This window comes from Hipposideros armiger, unplaced genomic scaffold (genome assembly GCF_001890085.2).
Source record: "Hipposideros armiger isolate ML-2016 unplaced genomic scaffold, ASM189008v1 scaffold_6, whole genome shotgun sequence".
Classification (NCBI taxonomy): Eukaryota; Metazoa; Chordata; class Mammalia; order Chiroptera; family Hipposideridae; genus Hipposideros; species Hipposideros armiger.
Genome location: NW_017731356.1, coordinates 7,979,187 through 8,006,790, shown reverse-complemented (window position 1 = coordinate 8,006,790; position 27,604 = coordinate 7,979,187). Strand labels below are relative to the sequence as shown.

General features: G+C 38.1%; 1 protein-coding gene and 1 long non-coding RNA gene across 3 annotated transcripts in view; one reads left to right on the top strand and one right to left on the bottom strand.

Moving 5' to 3' along the window:
• LOC109384836 (uncharacterized) overlaps positions 1-8,065 on the top strand; it is a 22,310-nt gene extending 14,245 nt beyond the window's left edge. The window contains exons 2-3 of the long non-coding RNA XR_002124497.1: positions 2,874-3,005; positions 7,224-8,065. This is a non-coding gene — a long non-coding RNA (uncharacterized LOC109384836). The remainder of the gene's footprint in view (positions 1-2,873; positions 3,006-7,223) is intronic.
• RASAL2 (RAS protein activator like 2) overlaps positions 1-27,604 on the bottom strand; it is a 291,558-nt gene that overhangs the window by 121,889 nt on the left and 142,065 nt on the right. For both annotated transcript variants that reach the window (XM_019646444.1, XM_019646436.1), the window contains exon 3: positions 17,300-17,426. In XM_019646444.1, coding sequence (XP_019501989.1) covers positions 17,300-17,426 — 127 coding nt within the window. The remainder of the gene's footprint in view (positions 1-17,299; positions 17,427-27,604) is intronic.

Below are 27,604 nucleotides of genomic sequence, written 5' to 3'. Positions count from 1 at the left end.
TTGTTTAAATTTATTGTTACATCACTTTTGTCTTCTTGGAGAAGTCCTCACTGTAGCCTTCTGACTGCTCCAACCCGAACCAGTTGTCTTCGTTCTACAGCTGTTCAAACTCCATTCTTCCTATAGTGTTCTCCTGAGGGCTCCCTCTGCCTCTCCTGGGCTGGGTCTCCTATCCGACGCATATATCCCACGTCCTGCTCATTCCTGGTGAAGAATATATTTCATTAGTTTGAAGAGAAATGATGTGCAGGAGGTAATTTTTAAAAATCTTGCATGTCTGAAAATATATTTTATCCTCATGTGTGATGATGAATGGTTTACAGCTAGTTATAGAATTCTCAGAAGTTTGAGGGTATTCCTCATTGTTTTCTAGCTTCTGGTCTTGCTGATGGGAAGTGCGAAGCCATTCTAGTTTCTGATCCTTAGGATGTAATCTGTTTTTCCTTTCTTTGGAAGTTTGTAATATTCTTTGTCACCAGAGACAAGCTGAAGTTTCCTGGAAATGTGCCTTGTCCCAGGCACTCGCTAAGCCCTACAATCTGGAAACTCATATCCCTCAATTGTGGGAAATTTTCTTGAGTTACTTTGCCAGTGATCTCCTCTTGTCTTTCTTTTTCTGGAACTTACTGTTTTGATGTTGGACATCCTAGACTGGTACTCTAATTATTTTATCATTTTTTCCCCCTCTACTTTCTGGGACATTCGCTTCTTTTTATCTTTGAACACTTCTATTGAGTTTTATTTCTGTTAAAAACTTTTTTTGACTACAGAGAAGCTCTTTGGCTTTGTATAACACTCAGATCTTGTCTCACTTTATCTGGATAATATTTCATCTGAGGATAGGGATGATTTTTAAAATTTTTATTAAATTTATTAGAGTGACACAGGTTAATAAAATGACATAGGTTTCAAGTGTACAATTCTATAATACATCGTCTGTATATTTCATTGTACGCTCACCACCCAAAGTCAAGTCTCCTTCCATCACCATATATTTGGCTCCTTTTACCCTTTTCTATCTCCCCCTCCCCCTCTGGTAACCCCCATACTGTTGTCTGTGTCTATGAGGTTTTTTTGGTTTATCTTGTTTGTTCATTTGTTGCTTTCAGTTTTATATCCCACATGACTGAAATCATGTCATGGTTCTTGACTGTTTCTGTCTGACTTATTTTGCTTAGCATAATATTCTCAAGATCCATCCATATTGTTGCAAATGGCACTATTTCATCTTTTACAGTTGTGTAGTATTCCATTGTATAAATGAACCATATCTTCTTTAAGTGATTTTTTTTTTTACGTGTTCTGTTCCTTGCTGGTCTCTGTTCCTCCAAGTTTATTTTGTTTGTTTCTTTTGGTTTTTCTCTTTCATACTAAAGGCTTTTCTCCAGATGTCTGCTAGCCTTAGANGCTGGCCGCTCACTGCGGCTGCTGGCCACACATGACAGCCCACGGCAACTCACTGCCACAGGGGCTACAGCTCACGCCGTCGCCGGCGACCCACCGCAGCCCAGCTCCAGGTCGAGCTGTTGTCCAGCATGTCAGCCATAGAGGGCAAGTGTCACTGGCCCTCATATGTGGGATCCGAAACGGGGCCCTCCGGCATCCCAAGCCAGCTCCAACCATCGCGCCACTCGGCCGGCCCAGAACTCATGCTCTTGAGCGAGCTCTTAACCACTCGGCCGGCCCCTATATACAGTATTTTTTATTCTGAACATTTTTAGGAGGCTCTCCTCAAAACAGATGTTCTGAAATTTCCTGAAGAGGTGCCTTAAAGTGGGTCTGTCTTTGTTCATTAAGCTGAGCGCTTGAGAGACCCTTTTTTAAACTGGAAACTCATCACTTGCAGTTCTGGGAAATGTTCCTTCAGGTCTTCCCCAAAGGTCCCTTAACTAGGGAGGCTTTCCCTGATCATCTCAGATAGAATAATGGTCTTTTCCCTTCTTTACCCACAGCCCTCTCTAGCTCCTTTACCCTCCACCCTACCGCTTTCTCCTCCATCGCATCAGGCACCATATGACACATCGTAGGGCTGTACTCCTCCCAGAATGTAAGCTCCATGAAGGCGGCAGCTTTTGTTTATACTGCTGCCTGCAGCATTTTCAATACTTTGTTCACACAGGCCAGAACAGTCTGTGGCACATAATAGGCATTTAAAAAATACATACTTGATGAATGAAAAATTAACTCCATACAGCGGAGTAAGTTGCTAAGTTAGTCCCTCTGCAGGGCTTTGAATCAAGATCAAAATTTAGTTGGGGACAGCTAGAAAGAGGAGGCAAGGGCGCACAGCTGCCTGCCAGTGTTTAAGTCATTCTTGAACCAGGAGTAGCCAGTGGATAACTGCGATTTGGACAGAGCGATGCGGAAGCACCGTGACAGGGTGGACGTGAAGTCATACAGATCTGGGTTTGACTGCTGGTTCTGCCACTTGGGCGGCCTCAGTCCTCGAGCTATAAAATGAGGGTAATAGCTGCACCCGTCTCACAGGACCACTGCCAGGAGTAGGTGAGATGGTGCACATCCAGACCTCTGCATTATGTCCGCCTGGGCTCGCTTCATGTTTCTTACATGTGTGACTATTCTTTACTTTTATTCTAAAAATAAAGAGGTAAATCTGAGGTGGCAATCAGCAAGAGTAAGAAATAGAAAGAATCAGAGACTCACACTTAAAATGAACCATTTCATGGTACTCTATCCTAAAAAAAAAAAAATGATAGGAGATGAGATAAAGTTTGTACAGCATACTAACTATTCAAGAATTTATTAAATTTATCAAAAAAAAAAATAACCATCTGTATTAGTTTCCTAGAGCTGCTGTTGCAAATTACCACAAACTGAGTGGCTTAAAAACAACAGAAATGTATCTCTCATAGTTTTCTGGAGGCCAGAAGTCCAAATTGAAGGCGCAGGCAGAACTGTCCTTCCCCGCGAATGGCGTAGGAGAGACCCCTTCCTGGCTTTCCCCGGGTCCTGCTAGCTTCGGGCGTTCCTTGGCTCGCATCTACGTAAGTCCAAGCTCTGCTTCTGCTTCACGAGGCCTCTCCTGCTCTTGGTCTTCTCAACTCTGTGTCTTATAAGGACGTTTGTCATTGGATTTAAGACCCATTCAGATAATCCAGGGTGGTCTCATCTCAAGATCCTGAATTTAGTTACTTCTGCAAAGACTCTTTTTCCAAAGCAGGTCAGAGTCATAGGTTCTGACATTAGGAAGGAAACATGCCTTTTTGGAGCCACCATCAACCAACTACACCAGGCATTCGCTTCGCTCTTCCTTTGGATTTTGTGTTGTATATTCTTGTTGGGTTTTCTATACTGTTTTCTAGCTACAAGAACAAGTTGTCTTCCTGCCAATTATGCCTTTAGATTCAATAACAGACTATGTTGTTATTAATTATAGTCTCCATGGTATTGATTTCTGATACTTACTTTTTAATTTAAAAAGACTTCCTAGCCTCAAGAATGCTCCTGCTAATTTAAATAGATACTAAATTATAGTGTGCTTTTAAAAAGCTATTTAAGAGGCCCTCAATGGCAGCAACTAAACTTGGATATATGCAAATACTAGGATTTTAAAAAGAGTTTGATAATCTTTAAGTTTCACTCAAAATAGAGAAGAAATGTTGGTTAGAATGAGATTATACGATTTACCTGGACAATGTTACTACATCAAACTGGTCCTTCGGTAAGGGCCTTACAACATCTATATGATGGCATCTTAGTTTGCCCCATAGGGATAATGCTTTGCCTTTGACTGTCCCTAGAAAGAAGACCTATAACTTAATCCTATGACCAAAAGTCCACTGGGTAAAAAGGCAAAATAGAGAAAATGGAGGGAAGAAAAATGATTATAGTGAGAAAAACAGAATTTATTAGATATTTTTTTCAGAGACATAAACCTTTGGTACAATCACCAATTCTGAAGTAACATGGCATTATTACCAATAAAGTGGAAACAGTATACTTTTTGAAAGACAAATATATACCAAAGGATGACTTCTTAGAGTCTAATGACATTTATTCTAAAAACCCATTCATGAATTTCGCTTACTAACAAAGAATAAGAGGGAGGTAAATTTCTGCTAATGAAAATGTTCATCTATTCTTATTCCCTGATACAACATACCTTTGTTTGATTAATGGTTCACCATTTTGAATGTGGAAAATGCATGAACCAGCCTTAATATGGGCACATGAGACTCCACAAGATTAATTTTTCTTTAAATTGCTATGTCAATTAAAAAGGACAATAGCACTGCAATGGACTACATGTTGGTGTCCCTCCAAAATTCATGTGTTGCAATCCTAATCCCCAACGTGACGGTGTTAGGAGGCGGGGCCTTTAGCAGGTAATTAGGTCACAAGGGTGGAGCCCTCATGAATGGGATTAGTGCCCTTATAAAAGGGACCCCAGAGCTTCCATGCCTTCTTTCTACCATATGAGGAGACAAGGAGTTGGCAGTCTGCAACTGGAAGAGGGCCCTCAGCAGGCACCCAACCTTGGACTTCCCAGCCCCCAGAACTGTAAGAGGTGACTGTTTGTTGTTTAAGCCCCCAGCCCGTGGTAGTGCAGTATAGCAGCCTGAGCTAAGACAAACACTATACCTGAGTGTATTACTTAGACATAAATACAACGGAGCAGTTAAATTCATTGCTAAGCCCTGGGAAAGATAATGAAAATATCAGTATAGTTCTACAATAATTTACTAACCAAAGTAACACATTTAGTTATAAAAGCTCATCTTTTACCTATAATCCTATTGCTACATCACTGATGCCAAACATTATTAGAAGAGGCCAAATTTCCTCCTCACTCCTGTTCTGCACACAGTTTCTTTTTGGGGGGCTTATCTACCATTGTGGAACTGTTGCACTTTTAGTGGCTACGCCAGGGCTATTTTAATCTAATTGTTATGTGCACTGCCAATGATATTCTGCTTTTCGATGTATTGTTCTCTCTCCTCTTACTGTCATTTACACCCAATGTATTCTTTAATTGGCTCCTTCACTAGCTTATTTGGTTCCTAATACACACATCTAAGTACTTCTCTACAATTCTTACTTTAAAAAATTAATTACAAAAGATTTGCTTGAATATGTTTTTGACTCTTAGATGTCACTACTCTGATTACAGTGAGAGGGAAAAAAATCTAAAGGCCTTTAAGTGGAAAAAAATGAACTGAGATAAAATAATAATCTCTCCTTATTGCCAGTGCTCTTTCATTTCCTTCCTATCCTATGAATTCATGTTCTTTTCACTCTTTTCTACCTTGAATTTTTCCTATGTTACTCTCTACTCTCTAGAGTTAGAACATACCAAACTAAGACAAAATAAGAATTATTTTGTAAGCAGAAAAAAAAAAAAGAAATGGAAATTTCCTATTGTGCTATATTTAATATCAATTAAAATGTGAAAAAAGTTAATGTGAACATGTTAATTTCTGAAGACAACAGGAAAGAGAATAGGCTGTAAATTTCAGAGAAAGAAAGTAATCAGAAGAATCCAGTGAACACAGTTTTCTGAGACACTTGAGCGCTTCCTTTCTTAAATGTTGTTACTATAGAAATCCCAGGGCAGGTGGGTGCCGAGCGGGTCATAACACAATTCGCTTCATCCCTGGAGGTGGCTCCAGTCTGTTTTGGACACAAACTCAACCAGATTTTCCACCAATCTGATTCATAAAATCCTTCTGTTTGAAATATAAACTGAAAAGGATTTGGTAATAAACAGCTTAGCCAATCCTGGACTCCAGAGACAGAAACAGAGAGAGAGACAGAGACTGAGATAGAGAGAGATAGAGACAGAGACAAAGGCAGATAGAGACAGAGATAGAGACAGAGACAGAGAGATACAGAGATAGAGACAGAGATAGAGAGATAAAGACAGAGATACAGAGATAGAGATAGAGACAGATAGAGAGACAGAGAACTAAAGTAAGGAATGTTTAGCTAACTTTGCTCAACTTATCTGAGTCATATATTTTTCCTTTTGGAAAAGGTTCAATGGCAGTCAAGGGCCTAGACGAAGCCTCAAAGATAAGTCAAGATGCTTTATAAACAACTCTACCTCTGTGTTTCTACCTTCATCATGTAACAGAAAGGTGAATTATGACTGTACGTTAGAAGAAAGGAATTCGCCAAACTGTACAAGTAAAAATGGAAAAAAACAAATGAGTAATGAGATATAGAGACAGGATGCTTCCTAAGATGTCACACCTCAAATTTCTTTATTGGGTTGATTTAAACCTGTCCGAGCTAAATGAGAAACATTAACACCTATTCTGTTATCTCACTGATTCCATGGTAGATGGAATCACAGGCACAGCATTTATGACCACAGAAAATGTGTTCCCCAGCATTAAGTCAGCTATGTAGTATTTAACAAAGAGGCAAAAAGAAGAAAATACCCTTTTTAACATTCCTGAAATATCCAATAGAGGTTGCTTTAATAGTCTATTAGATTATAACCATCTAATATAAAAATGTCAAGAAGTTTTTTGTCTTTTTTAGTCAGATTCAATTTCTCTTCTTTACTGCAGGTAAATAAAAACTAAGCTGTTTTAATGGCTAACTTAATATCCTGCTATAAATTAATGACCGGAGAGTGAGAAGAAACTTAGCTAATTTTTAAAGCAGTATATTTAGTAATGTGAAAGCCACCGGATGGCATCAACCTAATATACCTGCCTTCCAGTTAATTCTCTCAGAATTTAGTTCATTGTTGCCCCTGTTTTTGAAATACATCATAAAAAACTGAAATGCATCTTCAGTACAGGCAGGCTTCTTCCTTTTCTTCTCTTTCTCTTCCTCCTAACTATTGGTATTAGTATTATTGCCATTATCATTAGTTAGGACTATTAACTCATTCATTTGATTAAAAGTTAAAAGGTTAAGAAGTTATATAATGAAAAGTTAATCGCCCTCCTACCCCAGGTCTCCAGCTTTCTCATAGAAGCAAGCACTGCTAACGGCTTCTTCTACACAGGTCTAGTGTTACACACACGCACACACGCGCACACACACACACACATGGGCACACACACGCGCTTATATGCATGTGGCATTTTTTACACAAATCATGGTACACACACATATTTCTGCACCTGCTTTCCCCCTTTAACAATGCATCTTGAAAATTGTTCCAAATTATTATACACGGAGCTTCTCTCTTTTGCATAGGTACACAGTAGCCCATTATAGGGATTTAACATAATTTATTTCAATAGGCTTCTATGGATGGACATCTGGGTTGTCTGCTCTTGTGTTATTATAAAGAACGACGCGATGGCCGTGTGAGGAGACCTGTAGGACTGCAGAAGCAGGCTGCCTCAGGAGCCAAGAGGACGGATACTTTTGCCAAAGTGCATCCTGCAGATGAATGGACTAGAATGCTTGTTTCCTCCTATCCGTCCAGCACACCTTTATCTCTGCTAATCTCTTAGGTAAAAATCAGCAGCTCGCTGTAGCTTTAATTTGCTTTTATTAATTATAAATGAGGCAGGATATCTTTTTCTTGTGTTTCAGTGGCATTTTAATTTTCTTTTTTATGAACTGTAGATGCCTTTTCCTATTTTGAAAGTTTTCACATATTAATAAAGTAATATATGCACATACATAGAGTCTACTGATTTTATAAGACTTGTTAAAAACAAAACCAAAAACAAAACCCCAGCAATCCCCAGCCCTCCTCTGCTAACACTTTTCCTTCCCCAGAAACAACTACTTTTATCTTTCTTGGCCAATCCTTTCGGTAGTTACCATCAAGTCTTAAATAATATGGTTGTATTGATATTTTTTTTATTTTTCCATTTTAGACATTATCTATTGACTTTCCACTAAGGAAGATGAGAATTTGATCCTTTCCTCCTCCATCACTATCCCACGAGGTGTATACACACTGCCTATTCTCTCATGCTCCCTATGTAGTTACATAGTAATTTTGGTGAGGACAGACAACATTATGACCGTGTATGCTATTTACGGTGCACTGCCTCGTAAGTCCTACTCATATGTGCAATATAACATAGTGGTCAAGAGCACAGATCTGGAAGGCAGACTGCCAGGGGTCAAATCTNAATATAGTTTTGTCCTTAGAGACATTTAGGCTTGAATTTGTAAAATTTTATTATTATGGACCATACACTTATCCTTGTACCATCAGTTGTTGCATAATTAAAATTTTCCCCTACAAAACACTGAACACTTTTTAAAACTATATGATGCGTATTTTAAATTTTACATCATGTAAAACATGAAGTTAAATAGAATACAAATTGGAAAATGCTGACAGTATATTGTGCATTCTTGTTCGGTGTTTAATTGGACTCAATATTGAGTGCTTATTAAGTGCCAAGCACGTTCTTTGTAAAGAAGTTCTCTAAACGATGCACAAAGTTGTATCTTCAGTAAACAGAATTTCATTCATCACAGTTTTTCCTATGAATGCCAACAGCAACAAAAACCTATGTATTCTGTTTTTATATTTTTGAAGAGATGACAACACATTGTTTTACACTAAATAACAGTAAAACAGACAACTTTACTAATGAATTTATTTTTGTAAGGGTAGAGGGATATAAGCACTGTGGGTGTCACAGGACCCAGAGTATAGAGCTCTGCCTTTTGCTTACTACTCCAAGCAGGTGGAAGATCATTGTGGGTAGGAGGACTGGCTTTTGGGCCAGGTTACCAGGTTCAGATACCAGCTGTGCCATTTACTATTTGCAGAGTTTTGGAAAAGCATTGCCTCAGTTTCTTTAAATATTAAAAAACAAACAGGGATAATAATTGTACCTAGTTCATAGGGTTAAGGGAGTAAATATTTGCAAAATGCTTAGAACAATACCTGGTACACACCACTGTGCAAGAATTTGTGGAGTAAAATAAAAGTGGTATTCTGCGTGTTTGGGGAAGGAGGCCTATAACAACAAAGGGGGTGGGGGAACCAAAAGAAAATGAGAACAATTTTTATATTTCATCATTCAAAAAGCTTACCTCTTTGCTATAAATATCTTTACAATGTCTTCATTTACCAGGATTCACAAGCTATTATCACTTCAGATTATCTGAAATCTTTTCCTTTTCCTTTCATTTATAGAAATGTTTGATTCTTTTACCAGGGAACACTTTTAATGTGTTCACTGCATGGTCCAAAATACATCCCAGTGAAACTATAATCATGTGAAAAAGTCTGTAACTTTGTCAAAAAATGTTCCTCTTACCAAGAATACCATTCAGTCTTTTGTTCCATCTGCAGCGAATATTTGAAATAAGACACTAAAGACCCTATACTATAACCATAGATGCCTTGATAAGAAAATGCTGACATTATAAATTACCCAAGGAGAGGTGCAAAAGGAATGCTTTTGTGAAATAATTTCCCAGTAGGTATACAGGACCGTAGCTTGCAGCATCTTAGTCCAAGCAGCAACATTCAAACAACACATTACTTAATAATCCTCATATTATGGGCTACTATTTACCCAATTTTCTGAACTTATCCAATCAAACAATTTTGAGAAAAGATTTGCGCAGGGCTTTCTAGCCACCTGATAATAATGCTGCAATAAAGTGGAACTGTAAACAAACTAGTGCTTTCATTTTAACATTCAACAACATTTATATTTTCTAGAGACATATGACTGATAACTTAAGGCAATTTAATCAACAATATAGTCAACCAAGATTTATTGAATATCTAATAAAATAAATGCTGATCTAAATATTGCTGGAGATAGATTTTCCTGTTTTGTGATAGAAGTACATGCAAAGTGGCTGAAGGAAAAAAATTTCATCAAAAGTCAAAGTAATTTTTTGGTGTGCACTTCATTTCTGATTACATTTTTGCTATCTGTGACCTTTTTTTAATGAAAAGAGATGTTCTCACCAAAAGTTTGGCATCGTGAGAATGTTTGTCATAATCTATTAAACTATGCATAATTAGTATTTAAAGTCTGAAATTATAGTACTCTAATTAAAAATTAGATGGGGTTTTTAATGTATGATTGTTTGGAACTTAAGATATTTTTTTCTTACAGAAAGTACAGCAAAACCGGCAGAGAGAGAGAGAGAGAGAGAGAGAGAAACTAACATTTAATGAGAACCTACAACTTTGCTGGGGAACTTAATTTTAATATCTCATTTTCCTCAACCCTGTGAAGTAGTAACTATCATGCTGATTTTACACGTTCAGAAGGCTGTTTGCTTAAATTACACATTACTTTATCCTTCAATTACATATTACTTTAGCAAGGCAATCTATGTGCACTGTGAAAAAAAATCCACCATCTTTAAAATCAAACCAGCTAACATAAACTTGCAGCCCCATAACCCACCCCATCAAAGGCACCCTGCTTTTTAATTTTTAGCTTTTCCTTTTGGTATGTATCGCAACATTTCTAAATAATATTCTTATAACACCAGGCCCTAAAAGCCTTCCATCCTCTTAACCCAGTTTGGGTGGGATGACCTCAGCCAGCTACACGGCTGCCATCCTGGGACTTCCTTCATGGATTCCCTGGGGATTTGTCGTCTTGTCCTTGATTCACTCCTTCTATTACCTGACAGATACTTACCTGGGAATTCAATTCAGTTTAGAAATCATGTCCACATGGAGCNTTTTGTTAAAAAAAAAAGTTTGTTAGACTAACTTAAATATTAAGACATGCGATACAGCTTTGTAAGCCTGGCAGTAGCTGGCCCACAGGCAAACGTTGGCTTCCTTTGTGGCTTCTCTTTCCCCAGGTCTTCAGGCTTTACAGCAACCCTCACAATAATGCAAACAAGTGACTTAATGAACCAGACAAGGAACCCTTTAAGACACTTGACTGCCATCTGCTGGAAATTTTATGAAATAACTACAAATGAACAATGACACAATGACAGGGCCTCTTGTTGGTGGACGATGCATAATTTGCACAACCAGAGGGGCAGCGCTGCCTTGGAACCAGCTTTCGCAGAAGGGGACGAATCTCTACCGTGCCAGGATGAGGATGGGGAGGAGGACAGAAGAGCACATCAGGAACCCTAACTTCCACTTACAAGTTAGAAGGCAATGTGTCTGGTACCTTGACTTAGAACTGAGAACTGACATCCTTGTAGAAAAATATGTTTTCACTGCTGCTAATCTAAATCTAGCTCATAAGAGTAAAATAGAAATCGGCTTTAGTAAGTTAGCTTGCAAACTAAAGTGCTAGTTTTTACCTTATTCATACTATTTCTGAGTTCTAAATAACTAACTTTCAAAAGGAATTTAGGAGTGTTTTCAAAAGTAACACACACTTTCGAATTCAATTGGCTAACAAATGCAAACTACTTCTTTCTAATGGACAAACCTGATCAAATCTGGTTGGTAGTAAGGTCAGTTCTGTTATAATGCTTGCTCCGAAAACGTGAATGTTTCACCACATTGCCATATTAGACACAATTACACAATTTTTTTTTATCACTTTACAGGTGTTTTTCACAAAGAACACTCAGCTGAACCAAGCCAGATATGAATCCACAAAATGCACACACACACGCGCGCGCGCGCACACACACACACACACACACACTCAGCTTTTCCTCCCTTCACTGCCTGTGTTATGAGCCATGCCCATCCACATGTGGTGTAACAAGGTTCTATTCAATTTCCAAAAATCCCTGCTTCCACCACTTCACAATAAACTATAAAAATCCTCTGATGTCCACTAACACAAGTGAATTTCAGGATTTTTTTCACATTCAAGTGTTATATTTGTTGTAGTACTTATGTATTTCTCCACCATTTAACACATGTAAAAATGTGCTATTTACTAAGTTCCTATCTTTCTGTGTCATTAGCCAAGTTTTTGAGTATAGTGCCCCAATCCCTTTTTCCCCATAAGCCTTGTGATTTTTATTGAGCAATTTTGTACAGTACAGTGATTTTTAGGAACACATTGCATTATAGCAGAATTGACTGTACATGGATGGCTATTTTATCCTAGACTCAAGCCCATTCTTCTAGACTAGCAACATCAGTATTACTACATGTATCTTATAGAATCCCATAGATTTTAAAGAATAAATATATACTGGCTCATGATTTTTAAGAAAACTCAAAAATACTCAACCAAAAGCCTCAAGTGAGATTATTCCAGAGTCTTCTACTTTAATTTTCCAAAATGTTTTTGATAATTCTTGAGCTCATTTGGCCTTTCCTCAAATAACTTACTGAAATAAGTCTTACTGAAATAACTTTCCTCAAATAAATCACTGAAATCTAGGAATGATGAAATACAAGTATAAAGGCTGGATATTCTAATAGTTATCTTAGCATGAACTTGCTTATAGGTAATTGTGAAATCGTTTATTTTACAAGAGGAAAACAAGACTTGACATTTTTAGGGCATTTCAAAGAAAACCAACGGTTGGCATGCTCCATTGAGCTCTAACTTTCAGAGCCAGAAATAGCAGACTACTGATTTTTTCATAAATGTTTTGATCATTTCTATATACATTACCCTAAAGTTCAAGATCTGCTTCTGGTAAAGATAGATATACATACATATAAATTTAATAGTCAATCTGCATATTGAGTGCTACACAGGCATTATTTATTAGCATTTTAAATTCTATTATTTGAAAAATGAAAGGATGTTTCTTGTAATATTAAATCTTCATCACAGATTTCCCCTTCCTTCGATATTATTAACACCCAATATTTTTATAGAAGATTCTAGCATCTTGAAAATACTTCATAAATTATCTAGATACCCCTAATAGATATCTTGAAGTTAAAAATTAGTCATCATGAGTTTATACACAAAGTTAGAACTGAGGCTAATTTAACAGAGATGGTAAGGGTTAAAGCTAAGGTTTGAATAATCAAAATCCTTTAAAACTTTTGATTAAAAGAGTTTTCCTTTATAATAATTTTAGAAAGGCCTTGGAGAGAATATTCTGCTTTAACATGCATTTTCTTCAGAGTTTTCTCAAATTGTTATCACTTAGGTCAATAAAGTTAGGAAAACATAGGTACAAGTTTGGCTTTTCCTCCATGTTTTTCCAATTTGGTTTCCTGTTTTGGTGGTGGTATTTTAAATTTTGTTTGACTTCTTCATTTACATACATATAAACATGAAAGTTTTGGATAGCTAACTTTGACACTAAAAGACTTTTGGTATATTCTTTCCTAAGGCTTGCTAGCATGTATCAAAGGCATACTATTTCCATAAAAGTATACGTGACAAAAATGTTGTCCACTGTTCAGCTTTCACCTATCCCCTATTTCAGTGTTATCGGAAGGTATCTGATTGATTTTTTTTTTAAAGTTGAATTCATATAGGTTACATTTACACTGAAAATGAATATTCACTAGTTTTAATTCACGTGGTCAATTTACATACCTCCTAGTATTCTTTGCATGCAAAGACCCGATCATCAGAAGGAATAATATCCTTTTGAAAAATTCAGCAAATCATGCTTTACATGGTTTAAATTTGGAAACAATTTTTTTTTATGAATAAGTTAAAATCTGGATGTTGTCCCCAAGGGAAAATAATTTTTTCTAGGTTTTCTAAATCTGGAAATGGGTACTTTAGATGTGATGTTCATATGCTTTAAGAAAACATCTCATTTACAGTGGAAAAGAATTTGGGATATCAAGATCTGCGTCAAATGTCAGCATAAATATAAGTTTTAGTATCTTGGGTAATCTATAAACTGCTGAGTGCAAGAGTCTGAGAGCTACTGAGTGAGAAGGACATTCTGTGCTTAAACCCCATTCCCCACACTCTGCGTACACACTTTTCTAAGCTCCCTGCATGCATTAGGTTTCTCATCAGTGTGAACTGTCTCATGTCGAACAATGTGTGAGGCACAAATATAGGCCTTCCCATCTTTTCACACTCAAAAGTTTTTTCACCAGTTTGAAATCTCTGATGTACAGTAAATTAGCAGTCACCGCGAAAGTTCTTCACAGACCTTTTACATTCATAGAGCTCCTTTCTGCTATGAATTCTCTAAAGTAGGGTGAAAGGTACATGTTTTTCACGAGTGGGTATTTTTCCATAGTTGATTGCCTCATATCTAAAGTCAAAATGTGTGCCACGTTTTTACACCTGCAAAATCTGATCAGTCCTCCTTGGGGATCCTCTACTGGAGAACAACAAAGAGAATCCAGAGCGTGGACAGTGTGAGGACCATCCCAAACCAGAAGGGCTTCCCCATATACACTTCATTTGGCTTACTTATTTGGAAACAGAATTCTGGAGTTTTGCCCCTGCTTTGCTGATCTGTCCTTTGCTAGTTAGCGCTTTCTCCTCTTCTGAACCTCTAGGTGCAGGAGGGCTTAGTCTTTCTTGGACTTCTCTCTTCTACCTACACACATTTCCCTGGTGGTTACATTCAACCTCATGGCTTTGAACACCACCTATTTGCTAAAGGCCTGCAGTTTATATCTCTAGTCGGTGCCAGTCCCTTGATTTCCAGACTCCCATGTTTCCACGTGGGTGTCTAATAAGACTCCAAACTTAACATGTCCAAAACTGAGCCCCTGGTTGATCCCACTTTCCACCTTGCTTCTCCCACAGTCTTTCCAATTTTAAAAATAACATCTTCATTTTTCTAGTTGCTTTAGACAAATTCTTCACTCTTCCGTTTCTCACTTCCCACATACAATCTGACAAGCAAATTCTGTTGGTTTACCTTCAAATATACACAGAACCTGGTCACTTCTCAGCCTTTCCACTACTACCAGTATGGCCCAAGTTCTAGCATCTCTTGTCTAGAACTAGATCATTGCGAAAGCATCCCAGTTGGTCTCTGCACTCCCGATCCTCTGTCCCTACTCTCAAAATACAAGCCAGCGGCTCACCATCTCACAGAGTAAAAGCCAAAGCCCTTATGATGACCTACAAGACTTTCATGATTTGCTTGCCAGAGAGCTCAATGACGTCATGAACTACTCCCCACTTGTTCATTCCACTCCAGCCTCACTGGCAACTATGCTGTTCCTGGAACACTCCAAACATATTTCTATTTTATACTAGGTTTTTCCCTGGGTGGAACTCCTCACCCCCAGGTATCCACATGTTTTACTCCCCCATACTTTTATTGGATCTTTACGCAAATGTCACTTAACAGTGAGGCATTCTTTGGTCACCTTAGCTAAAAGCATACTTCATTGACATTTTCTGTTCCCATCCCTTACTTTATTTTTGTCTTTGTATTTATTACCATCTAGCACAGTATATATTTTACTTATTACTCTTGCTTATTGTCTGTCACTCCTCAGTATAATGTAGGCTTTACAAGGGGAGAGAGTTTTGTCTATTTTTTCACTGTTATAACTCAAGTGCCTAGAACAGCGTCTGGCACATAGTTGTCAATAATAACCATTTGCTGCAAAAATGAATGGGTTTTTAAAAAATAAAAAAATCACTAAAAGCCACACGATATATATAATATACCACAATAATAACATGTATTGAGAACAGTCATCAATAATCTATCTTCCTAATTACACAAGAATCTCTCAAAGGTAGAAACTTTATCTTACATCTTTTTTCATTCTTAGGGACTGGCATAGAATATTACATATACAGCAATTACTCAGTTAAATATTTGATAGCAGGACATTTTGCCTAAAGACAAATCACTAGGAGATAAAAATAGAACAACAGAATAATTATCTAATTCGATATTAGATTGGCATATAAGAATGACTCTAAAAGTAGTCTTTTTCCCCTCTAATATTTATGAGCAATAGCTTTCAGTGCTAATTTAGAACATCCACTCCAAAAACGATCATGAACTGCCATAAGTCAAAGAAGGCTACTAGACTTGCTGTCAAGGACAGAGGGTGGAGGACTGGCTCTGGACTAGACACCTAGGCCACCTCATCTGAGTTTGTCTTTGGACCAGTACCAGGAATGTTGGAGATATTTAATAATTTACCATATAGTTCTCTCTTCTATAAAATTATAATACTTCTTCAGACTATTACAATTTCTCAAAATCAACTCACATTTGTGGGTCAAAGCTTGTCAAAGGTTCCTAGAGAAGTGACAAAGAGTCAGCAACATAACTTATGAATAATGACAGTAAAGGAGTTGAAAGATGACTCTGAACTAGACCAATTTACACAGAACTTGGATGTGAATTATAAACAGGCTATACAATGGTCACACCCAGACAGGCTTGCAATATAATTTAGGCCAACACCTCAAGTGGTTTCAACACATGGTGAAGATATACAATGGAAATAAGATGAGAGGAAAATTTGAATTCTTCAAGTATGACTCTTTGGAGAAAAGTGTTTGCTAACCTGACTAATTTCTAGAAAAGCAACAACTGTTACAGGATAAAAAGAGAAATAAAGGATTCAAATTCTGACCAAGAATTCTAAGTTCCATTTAAAATATGAAGAGAAATTTTAAAAAAGGCAAAAACAAATAAACAAATCCCCAAACCCTAATTTTCAAAAACACAACCAAAGTCACAGAATTATCCATATTAACCAAAACAGAGACAATAACTGGTTCTGTTTTATCTACCTACCAAATGTCTATGACTATGTGTAGGTAGGCTAAGTAAATAATAATACAACAATACGAAGCACTTTTTACTTTTCAAACCCTTTCATTATTTCATTTAATCTTAATGATGCTCCTGTAAAATTACCTGACCTGTCTAATTATCTAAATATCCATTGGTCAGCATGCAAAACATGAAACAGAATACATTTGGTAGGAAACAGGGAAAGAGCACCTTTGATACTGACATTAATTTCTTTAGTGTATAACAGCTCATGTGAGTTTTCTTATTTCTCTCTTCTGTTACCCCTCCAACCATAGGCCTGAATATAACTTACGTGGATATATAAAATTAGGTAAGCTAAATTACCCTTATCTGATGTAACATTATACTAGACAGCATCAGTAGCTACGCGAACAGGACATAAACCACTCAATACGCTTTCTACACAATACTGGCTCTCCAATGAATCTCAGTATTTCAAAAGATCACCTAATGGTCTTTCAAAATTTAAAGCTGAGCAGTCAACTCAGAAACAACATATCATCCAACTTGCTAGAACTGTACAGCAAACTTAACAATGCTCAGATAAATTTTATCTCTGTAAAATAACTTTGTTGCCACTTGGTTATAAAGAATAGAACTTTCTAATGACCTCTAACTCTCGGTTAACATACTCTAGATAGTCCAACGAGTTTCCATAACAGGAAATGCAGGATGTTTTGTTTTCTAGTACCACGCAATAACAAGTCCATAAATTACTGGATAAAAGCAAGGAATTGCTCTCCTTTTATCAGCTTACCCAGTTTAGCGGCGCCCTCTGGTGGGTACTCAGGAAACTGACCCTCGGAAGGGACGCTGACAGTTCTCCTCAGGCATCGCCCCTTGGTGGGATCTGTCGGCTGCTCCTGGCCTCCCTCCACAGGTATCTAGGTAACCAACAGAAAAAGAGATGAAACTTAACAGCGAGCTCGCCATCACTACCTTCTGACTGAATAATGCTGTTAGTCCATAAAGGCAGGAAGTTGTAATTATCGGAGCAAAGTAGAAGAAATGGAGACATAAATATATACAATGGTAAGGTATTACCAACCCCCTTTCAGGAAGCTTTTCTTTAAAAAGAAAACTGAAAGATCAGGAAAGGTGAGTATGTAAATTAGCTTACTTGAAGTATGGACAAATCATATCCAGGTGTGTACCTGCTTTGGGAGCTCGGAAAACAAAACAAAACACCCACACAAATAAAAGATTCTTTTATATCAGACACTGGGTCACAAGCTCCAATTCTGCCAAACGCTCAACAAGGTAAATGGAAATAAAAGTCAACCAGAAAGATTTAGCTCCCAAATTCTCATAAAAGAAGGTTTTATTAGATAAAAGTAGTGGATTCACCCAACTTTTCCTCAATTTTAGAATTAAGCATTTAGAGATAGTTAATAAAACATATTTTTAGTGGAAACTGAAATAGATACATAAAAATGGCATATTTTTTTCTAAAAGTGAGATTAGCTTGTAAAACCCTAAAAAATATTTTTTTCTGGCATAATTTCAGAAACATATCAAGTGTTGTTTGTATATGTGGTATGAGGGCTATGAATGGTACAAAAGATCTCTAATGCCAATAAGTATTTTAAAACTTACAGATTATCCTTGTAGAGTAATGGGATGGCTCTAAATTCCTTTCACAACGAGACTTTAGTCACCTTTATCAAAACTAGGAATGGTATTGGTAGCATCTTAGTTTGGCAAAATATATCAGTAATTAATCATTGTTTCTAATTTCTTATGGCTCCAATATTGAAATGTCAACACATTTCAGTAATAATGACTAGCACTGAGTTCTTACTACTATGTGCAAGGCTAAGGGATTTACATGTGTGACATCATGAGAGAGCCATTATTATTATGCCCCTTTTACAGATGAGGAATAATTTATTTCTACAAATGATTGCAATGGACACATATCACATCAACTGATCCAGAAAAGCTGGGATACATGCAGGCGTAAGCGGATATGCCTGCTGCTTTGCCCCAGTAATCCAACTCCTGTGACTGGGGTCAAGGGGATGATAGTAAGGGAAGCTCTCTTCGCGTTGCCGAGAATCTGAAGAGCAAAGCCCTTAATGTCTTCATAATGGACTGAAAATTTTCACTCCTTATAGGCGCCTAAATTCCGCATTTTCTCATTACCATCACTAAGGCTACTGCTTGCACACTGAAAAACCAAAAGGTAGAAAATTAAGAAAGGTAAATTCTAAAAAATAAGGAGGCCAAATAAAAGCACCAATAAAGATACAGACTCGTCCTAAAGCACTCTGTAATATAAAACTTTACAAATAGTAATCTAAGTCATCCATCCCCTTCAGGATGAAAATTATATTATCTCTACTTAAATAATTAAAAGAGTAGCACGGAGAGGTTAAATAACTCCTTCCTAGTAAGAAAGGCAAAAATGTATCCTCTACCTGCCTTAAAAGTAGAAAAAATGGGGGTAAATTTGGGGAAAATAATAGTTTGTATCTTTGAACAAACAGATGAACCTAAATAAACATAACTATTTTGCTCATAGTTCTAAAAATGCCAATTATGTGGAATAATGAAGGCCTAAGCCATAAAGAAAAAAAGGTGGTAGTTATTTTTGATATTATAGGAGGGAATGACCTATGATCTTTTCTATGGAAATTTATAAATATATTCGGGAAAAAGTAAGAAATGGCTTCTATTATCACATACTTTTTCTCTACCATGTCTATGGAGAGGATAAATACAATATATCAAACTTATTATTTGGACCTAAAATTCACTCACAATTATTTCCTCAAAGTTTTAATGTAGACTCTTCATTTTCTATTATTGTAACTTAAAATGTAATCAAAGGTTTCATTCAAAGTATCACTCCTACAGGTTAGGGTATTTTACCTCTGACATGGAATGTGTGGGAGAATAGTGTTGACTTTTATTCTTATGAATATTTTACATTTACAACACTATTGACTGCTTCTTACCTAAAATATTTTTTAAAAGGTATTAATCTGCTCCTTGGAAATTAAAGGGATCATATTTCAAGTATTTTCAAACAAAGCTGGAGTTCACAAATCTTGAGTACACAGCCAAAGAAAATCACTTTTAGAAAGTCAATTTTAGAAAAGCAATTTTGTCCATTCTGCTTGTCCTAATTTAGTTTACTAGTTCACATTTATTGTTTGTGCTGAAGTAGTCTTTAACATTTGTATATATTCCAGGTTCTATAACATAAGAGGAATTTGTTTTTTTAGACTCTTCGGCCTTGCAGTGTGCTTCTGAGTCCTCTTTTTCCCCAAGTGGGGGTGGGGTGGGGTGTGCATCAAGCACTTTAATGCATTCCATTTCAGGTGAGGAAAGTGGAACACAGCAAGGAGTAAATGTCTTCTCAGGTATCTAAGGTTTGCTTAATCACAAAGTTAAACTGGCTCTCTGATTCCCAGTCCTCTTTGTGAGCTCCAAACCATCCATGACAATGAAAGAGCAACATGCACAAGTAAATCAACTTACTTAGAAACCATTTATATATACACATATATATGTATACCTCATATGTTTCATAAAATTGCCTTTCATTTTGTTTAGAATTACACAGAAATTAATTTCAATTTCAACCTGAGCACGTACAGATTAAACAAAATGACCAAGTAAAGGGAACCAAGATTACACTAAAGGATTAAAGTAAAAGAAAGATCTTCAGTTATTTCCTTCCCTAAAGAATGCTTAAATGAGGGGCTGGCCGAGTGGCTCAGTTGGTTAAGAGCTCGCTCAAGAGTTTGAGCTCTGAGCAACAGCAGTTCGATGCCCAGCCCGAGCTGAGCTGCCGCTAAGCTGCCAATAGGTAGCAGGATGGCTCAGCTAAAAAAAAAAAAAAAAAAAAAAAGAATGCTTAAATGGTGTTCAAGTCTACTGTAGCTTTAAAAGGATATAGTGGGTGTATGTGATAGGGGGAGGTATCCCTCTGCTTCAACCAGAGCGTAATTCTGAATTTATCTGTTGTACAGGGCTTCTGCATAAACTTTTCCACAAAGAACTCTTCTGCCAAGAGTATTTTAAAACAATTATACTATCTCACAGAGTCAGGGCAAGCTCCCTCATATAGTATAGCAGGTTCTCCACAATCTGGCCCCTATCTAAGCGTTCAGCTTCATACTTTACATTCTAGGAACACCAAATTGCTTGCATTTCCCTGATATATTCCCTATTTTGTAGTTCAGTGCCTTTGCTTAATTTGTTTTCTCAGCTTGAAATATTTTTCGCTCACTTTCTTTTCTATTCTATACCTGCCAGGTAAACTATTCATCCTAAGGCTTAGGACAGATGTGGCCTCTTCTGGGAAGCTCCCCTTTCTATCAATTCCCTAAGGGAAGGTTAAGGTACACCTCACCTCCCTGAGGGTCCTCCAATTCCAGACCTTTCTCTGTCACTATGCTTATTACACTGAACTATAACTATTCCTTTGTGCAATTAATTACATGTAAGTTAACAGTTTGTATCTTACCAGTCAATCCCCAAACCTTAAAATAGTTCCAACCTACAAATGAATGAGTGAATATTTAATAGGTAAAGATGATGGCTATTTTAGACAAAAGGAAAAAAACACATCAGCCAAGAAGTTTGTAAGCATACAACTTTCTTGTTTTGTTTTGGAACAGGGAATAGGCCAACCTAGCTAGAGCTTCTTAAAAGGGAGAAGTGCGATAGAACACCAAAATATATTATGACCGCGTTGGAGGGGCTATAATACCAAGCCATGCATAATTCAGGAAGTACTGGGAAACCATTCAAGTTTTTGGATCAGAGGAATGGTAGTCTTTTAATTGGTCTGTCTCCTTCCTATCTCTCCCTCTTCCAATACATCCTACAGATTCATATTCATACCACATAACTTTGATCAAATCCCTTCCTTCCCTACGCTTCCTTTGGTAATTACCCATTGCCAATAGCATCTTAATGACATAGGCAGCCTTCAGAATAAGTGGATTTCTTTCTTTTATTCTATCCAGCTTACTTGTGCTAGTTATCAAATGCCATTCTAAAATTATTTGTCTTACTTCCACAACTAAATTGGCTATGAGGGAGAGAGGGGAAAGCACTGTCTTATTCTTTATAACTCCTCACGCACGACTGCACACACAGGGCCACATTATGTATGTACTGAATAACTAGAAAGTGGTTCTGAATGACTGTACCATGGGTAGTTTACCCCGAGATACGTAACAGTTAAATTTTAGCTGCGTGCACAAAGCTTGACTGCTATTTTCATTAATACGTCTGAGTGTAAACACTGCTTTCCAAAAGCAAGAAAAATAATTTTAGTTATTTTAAAATTGCATTATTACTACCTTCCTGCCTACACTGGCATCCAGCTTTAAAAACTCCAAGTACAGAAAGTAGAGTCTGAATGAACAAAAATGGAGCCACACTTACCTTCCCAATCGTTTTCTGTTGCCAAAAAAAAAACACCCAAAACCCTCACAAATTCAGCTTCCTTTTGTATTTCAATGCTGGCTGCACCTCAGAGGGGCTCATGATTGTCTTTCTCTACCATTTCCCTCAACTCCTTAATCTCTAGTTTACTTGGTCTTATCTCCTGAAAGCAAAATGGAATTCAAATGGCACAGTGCCAAGCCAGCTGGGGCCTTTCCTGGCATCCAGGCAGGGAAGTATATCTCATAACACAAGCAATGTCTATTTGGCACAAGTTACATGAAGCAATTTACTAAACCAATGAGTCATTCCTCAAGGTGATACTCCTGGCAGCCTTCTCTTTCAGCATTCTGCCCAGACCTACCCTTTTACTACATTCCCAAATTGGTAATTGGTGTATTTAACACGCTTCCCATGTACATCCCTCATGCAGACTTTTTCCCATTTCTGACAGGAAACATGCAGAGTTAAGAGACAGCATTAAAGGATCCCACACACTGAATACATGAGTGATACCAGACTAATGTAATCCTCCCACGTCCTAGCAGTGCTTGGCTAAGGATTCAGTTGAAATCCTTAACAAACTCTCTTAATTGATATTTTTAACATAGCAGTAAACGCCCCCACGATTCGTTGATTAAGGTTTAAAACAGCCTTTTTAGATAAGTTTAGCAGTAAATTCCTTAAACTCCTTGTTTCAAGGAATTCTAAATTGTTCAATGCAAAATTCCAAGGGTAAAAGTTATATTCCTCATGACAGTGTGGGTAAAAGGTAGAAGAGTGACAGTGTATTCTGGTCCTTCCAAAAAAAAAGGATTTCTAATGTTTTCCTGTAGAATTAACAGAATTTTAAATTTATCATTCATGTGGCAGGCACAGCGATGGCTTAACATTTTCTGATCCTAGAGACTTAACTCAGCTTTTCCAACTTAATAATGGTAGACCATACCTGTCTCAGGGTGTTCCAGTGTTTTTGTAAACTGTTTTGCAAATTCTTCATCCCTTACCTGGTCTACTGCAATAATTTCACTCTTCTATTTTCTTCCAATAACTTTCACTCAATTTTCCACATGAGCAACAGAGTTGCTTTTCTACGAAGCAAATCCAATGACGTCATTGCCCTGTTAAATGCCATGCCTTGGTCCAAATCATTTCCAGAATAAAGCCCAAATTCCTTAGCATGGCTCTTCAAGGCACTTTATTACTTGATTCTTGACAGGTATCACTTTTCCTCTTACAAATTACATTCCAAGAACTCTTAACATTTTGCAGTTTGCCAAAGAGACATAAGATAGTCCTTGATTCTGTATTCTTATACATGGACTATCTTTCCTTACTTTTCCACCAGGCAAGCTTCTGTTTGTCCCTAAAGACATAACCCAATCATACATTTCTCTGTAAAACCTTTTTTGGCATTCTCCACTTCACACCATAACCCACTCCAGGCAATATATCTCAGTTACTCTTTCCCTTATAATTATATTATAATCTTAAAAAAAATTTTATTGAGGTAAAGTCACTTAATATAAAATTAACCTTTTTTTTAAAGTGAATAATTCAGTGACAATACATTTACAATGTTGCACAGACACCCCCTCTCTGTGGAGTTCCAAATGGTTATAACTTTTTTTTTTAAGCTGAGCCATCCTGCCACCTGTTGGCAGCTCAGCGGCTGCTCAGCTCGGGACGAGAATCAAACCGCTGTTGCTCAGAGCTCAAACCTTGAGCGAGCTGTTAACCAACTGAGCCACTCGGCCGGCCCCCAAATGGTTATAACTTTTAATTCACCACAGTGTGCTCCCAATATGACTGCATCTTTGCAACCACAATACTGCACATGTAATACATGCTCAATAAAGATCGAATCACATACTCAATCATGGCAAAGCATTATACAGATTATTTTTCTCCTCTTTTATTATCCAGTTTTAGAAAAAAATATGGAATTAAGTCTCATGTTCTGGGAACATTTATCACACAAAAAGAAAAGATAGAAAAGAAGATTCAACTTTCAAACTTAAGGAAATGGATATTCAGGAATCAAAGTTTATAATTTGGCTTCTTCAAAATTTATTCAACAAATATTTATTGAGAATTTACTTGTATGTTAAGAGCTGTTCTAACTCTGAGGGCTACAGCACTGAAGACAAATCTCTGCCCTAAAGCTTATATTCCAGCAGTGGGAGAAAGACAACAAACACAATAAATTCATTTTACACCATTTTAAAAGGTGGCAGATGCTATGGGGGAAAAAAAATTGAGCCAAGTAATTCAATCAGAAGTTCTGGGTGGAGATACTGGGAGAGATTTTGGTTTTAAACAGATGGTGACGGTAGCCCTCAGTAAGCAGGTGCTGTGTAAGCAAAGAGTTGAAGGAAATGAGCAAGTGAGACATGCAAATATCTTAGGAAAAAGCCAGGGCTGGGGCCTTGAGGCAGGAACACGCCTGATGTGCTCAAGAACGATACCAAAGCCAGAATGGCTGGAACACGGCGAGCTGGGGGAAGTTTTGGCCTTTGAGACTTGAAAGGATGGAGTCGTCATTAATGAAGATGGGGATGGCCTCTGGAAGGAGGCCTGGGAGGGAAGATCAGGGCTCAGTGTGGGGCATACTGGAGATGAGATTACATGTCCAGGTAGAGATGTGTAACATGCAGATGGATACTTAAGTCTAGAGAAGAGAGAGGTGAAGCCTTCAGATGTAAAATTAAGATTCATCAGCATTAGCCGGTGTTTCAAGCCGGAAGCTCAGATGAGACTCCTAAGGAAAGGAGGTCCAAGGACTGAGCTCTGTGGCACTGCCCTGTCAAGGTTTGGAGAGAAGAAGAGAAATCTGCAAGGACGGCTCACAAGGAACTGCAGAGAGGCAGGGGGAAAACTAAGGGAGCACAGAATCCTGGAAGCCAAGGGAAGAAAGTGGTTCTAGGAGAAGGAATGAGCGGTCGACCGCATTAACTGCCCCTAACAGATTCAGGACGAGAACTGAGACCTGCCCGCGGAATTTCGCATTGTGGAGTCACAGTTTAGCACTGGTAAGTGAGCTTACCAAGGGCAACTCTGGCGGGGTGGTGCGGGTAAGCGTCTGACTGGAGTGAGTTCAAGAAAGAAAGAGAGGAGCGGGATTAGGGACAATGAGCTTAGAAGTTTGGGGAATTTTTACTATTAAGGGAATCAGAGAAAGGGGTGGCAACTGGAGGCAGAGGTGAGGTTGATGCAGCCTTGTCTTTTCTTTTGAGATGAGAGAGATAACAGCATTCTGAAGGGAATGCTCTAGTAGACAACAAAAAACGGAAGATGTAAAAGAGCCGGGGGAGAGCTGTTCCTGCTACATCCTGAACCGGCAAGGAGTAAAGGGGCGGGGGAATGAGACGGGACAGGTCGGGCTGTGGAGAGCTCAGCCACAGGTGAAGGAGGGAGTCAGCACATAAGGAGACAGATAGGTGCTGATGGCTAGGTAGGCATGGCAATGGAGTATGCAAAAGTTCTCTTCTGAGTGCCTGGATCTTCTCATGGGAGTAAGAAGCAAAGTAATCAGCTTTAAGTGAGGGTAGCAGAGAAGGGATCAGAACAGAAAAGGAGATGTGTAAAAAACAAACACAAAAAAAACCAATCATCTTCGAAATCATTTTGGATTGTGCTACTCAAAGTGTGCCAACGTCCTGGGCTGCTCTGCACATAGTTTATTACCCGTCCATGGTAAACAATTTCACAGTACAGACATTGAGAAGACGTGTGCCTGCTGTGATCAGTGGATTTGTCGCATTGTACACACCCTTGCCATGAACACGTACAATTTTTGTAATTGTATTCCTTCTTTTCTTACATTATGATTAGTCTGTGTATATTTATTGAATTGTAATTTTATTTTTGTTAACTCTAAAATTTGAGTTTGTACTTTAGTCTTTTTTAAATTTCACTTTTCTCAATTCATTTTATTGTAATTTCTTGTTCACAGTGAGGTGGGGGAATAATAATACTGGTCCTTCACCACACACAGACTGAGAAGCACCAGTCCAGGAGAGCTGGAGAATAATTAACTAGGAAAACGTTTTGTGATTGCCAGGGAGCATGAGGGGCTCATGTGAGGTTTGCAGCCATTGGTTTAAAAGTCCATCAGCTTGGCGGAGTGATTTTCTCCAGACACAGGCTGCATGGACGCAAGGCAGGGGAGACGAGGAGCAGGACTTCCCTGAGCTCTGAGTGGGACTGGGCGAGCTTCTCCTCATTTTCCCTAAAAAGCCCGCACTCTGCATCTCAGGCTGTAGTCTCCCACAGAGTTCAGTCCTTGGACCTCACTTCCTTAGGAATCTCATCCAATCTTATGACTTTGAACACCATCCAATGACAAATGAGCATGACGACACACGAGAAGGGCAAGGAAATAGTGTACAAGGGAGCGACAAGAATGACTGACCATAAAATCCAGGCTGGGTGAAGAGGGAAGAGAGGATATCAGAGGTGTGAGGGGCAGCCGAGGGGACAGGATCAATGGACCAGAGGTCCAAAAAGGATCGAAGGATTGCTGGAATAAAGAATAAGCTACAAAGATAGGAGGTGGTGGCCATGGTTTGAGATGCACGCAACTGAGCACATGAAGAAGTTGTAGCAATGAGGCAGCGTAGAGGAAGACTCTTGGAGGAGAGGGGTTCAAGGAACTGAGAGTCATGTGCTGAAAGAATCATGTCTCCGGATACTGGAATCATCCCAGGTTAAGGCTGGAGTAGTATTGGAGATCATGCTAATGAGCCAGAAGCAAAAATCAACAAAAAAGGAGGCAAAATGAATGGGGGCGGGAAGATGACTACAATGTGAAACTCTGAGTTTGGGCTTTTTGGGGAAAATGAGGGAGAATAGATAGGAGGCAGCTATAAAAGGAAAAGGACACCTCCTACAGGCAGCCCGGTCTGAGGGCTGTGGGAGCAAAACAGCCATCACTTGACAGGGCCTCACCAAAGCAGTATCCTCAGGGAAGATACAGGTTCTCAGGAGACCCAGAACTTAAGGGACTCTTTCTGGAGGAGGTGGATGAAAGAGCTGATTTTGCTGCCGATGGACCATAAGTTACAGAGAGCACAGTGAAAGGGTTTCAAAAGGTGGGAAAGAAGGAGTGGGAAGCAGGAACCAAAAAGGAGATTTCGAGCCACTGACAGTGTGGGAAGTGAGGGGTTCCACGGGGGCCTAGGGCTACCCATGATGACTGACATAAAAAGGGGTAAAGTACATAAGATATTGCTTTTGGAAATTATTCATCATGGACAGTTATTTTAGGATACAAAAACGGACCCAGGCCTGGATTACTCAATTGATCAGAAATATCTAATCCATGGATTATATCTTGGTCTGGATAAGGCATGTTCTTAACCTTATGCTATCTATCCTCAGGCTATTACGTTTCTTAGATTATTAAACTGAATAAAATATAGGTAAGGGCATAACGATGGCAAATGATCCGTTCATATCATTCCTTACTAATAACTCTGAAAAAAAAGATGGCTGACAGAGTAGGTTGGTTAAAAAGTACATTTGAGTTATGTTCCTTCAAATTGGATAACTAAAAAGTTCTATACTAATAGTCACTCTACCAATTTTAATTATGTATCTACTTAATATAAACACAGCAACATGTACTAGACTACTCCAGGAAAGGCCGCTTTTT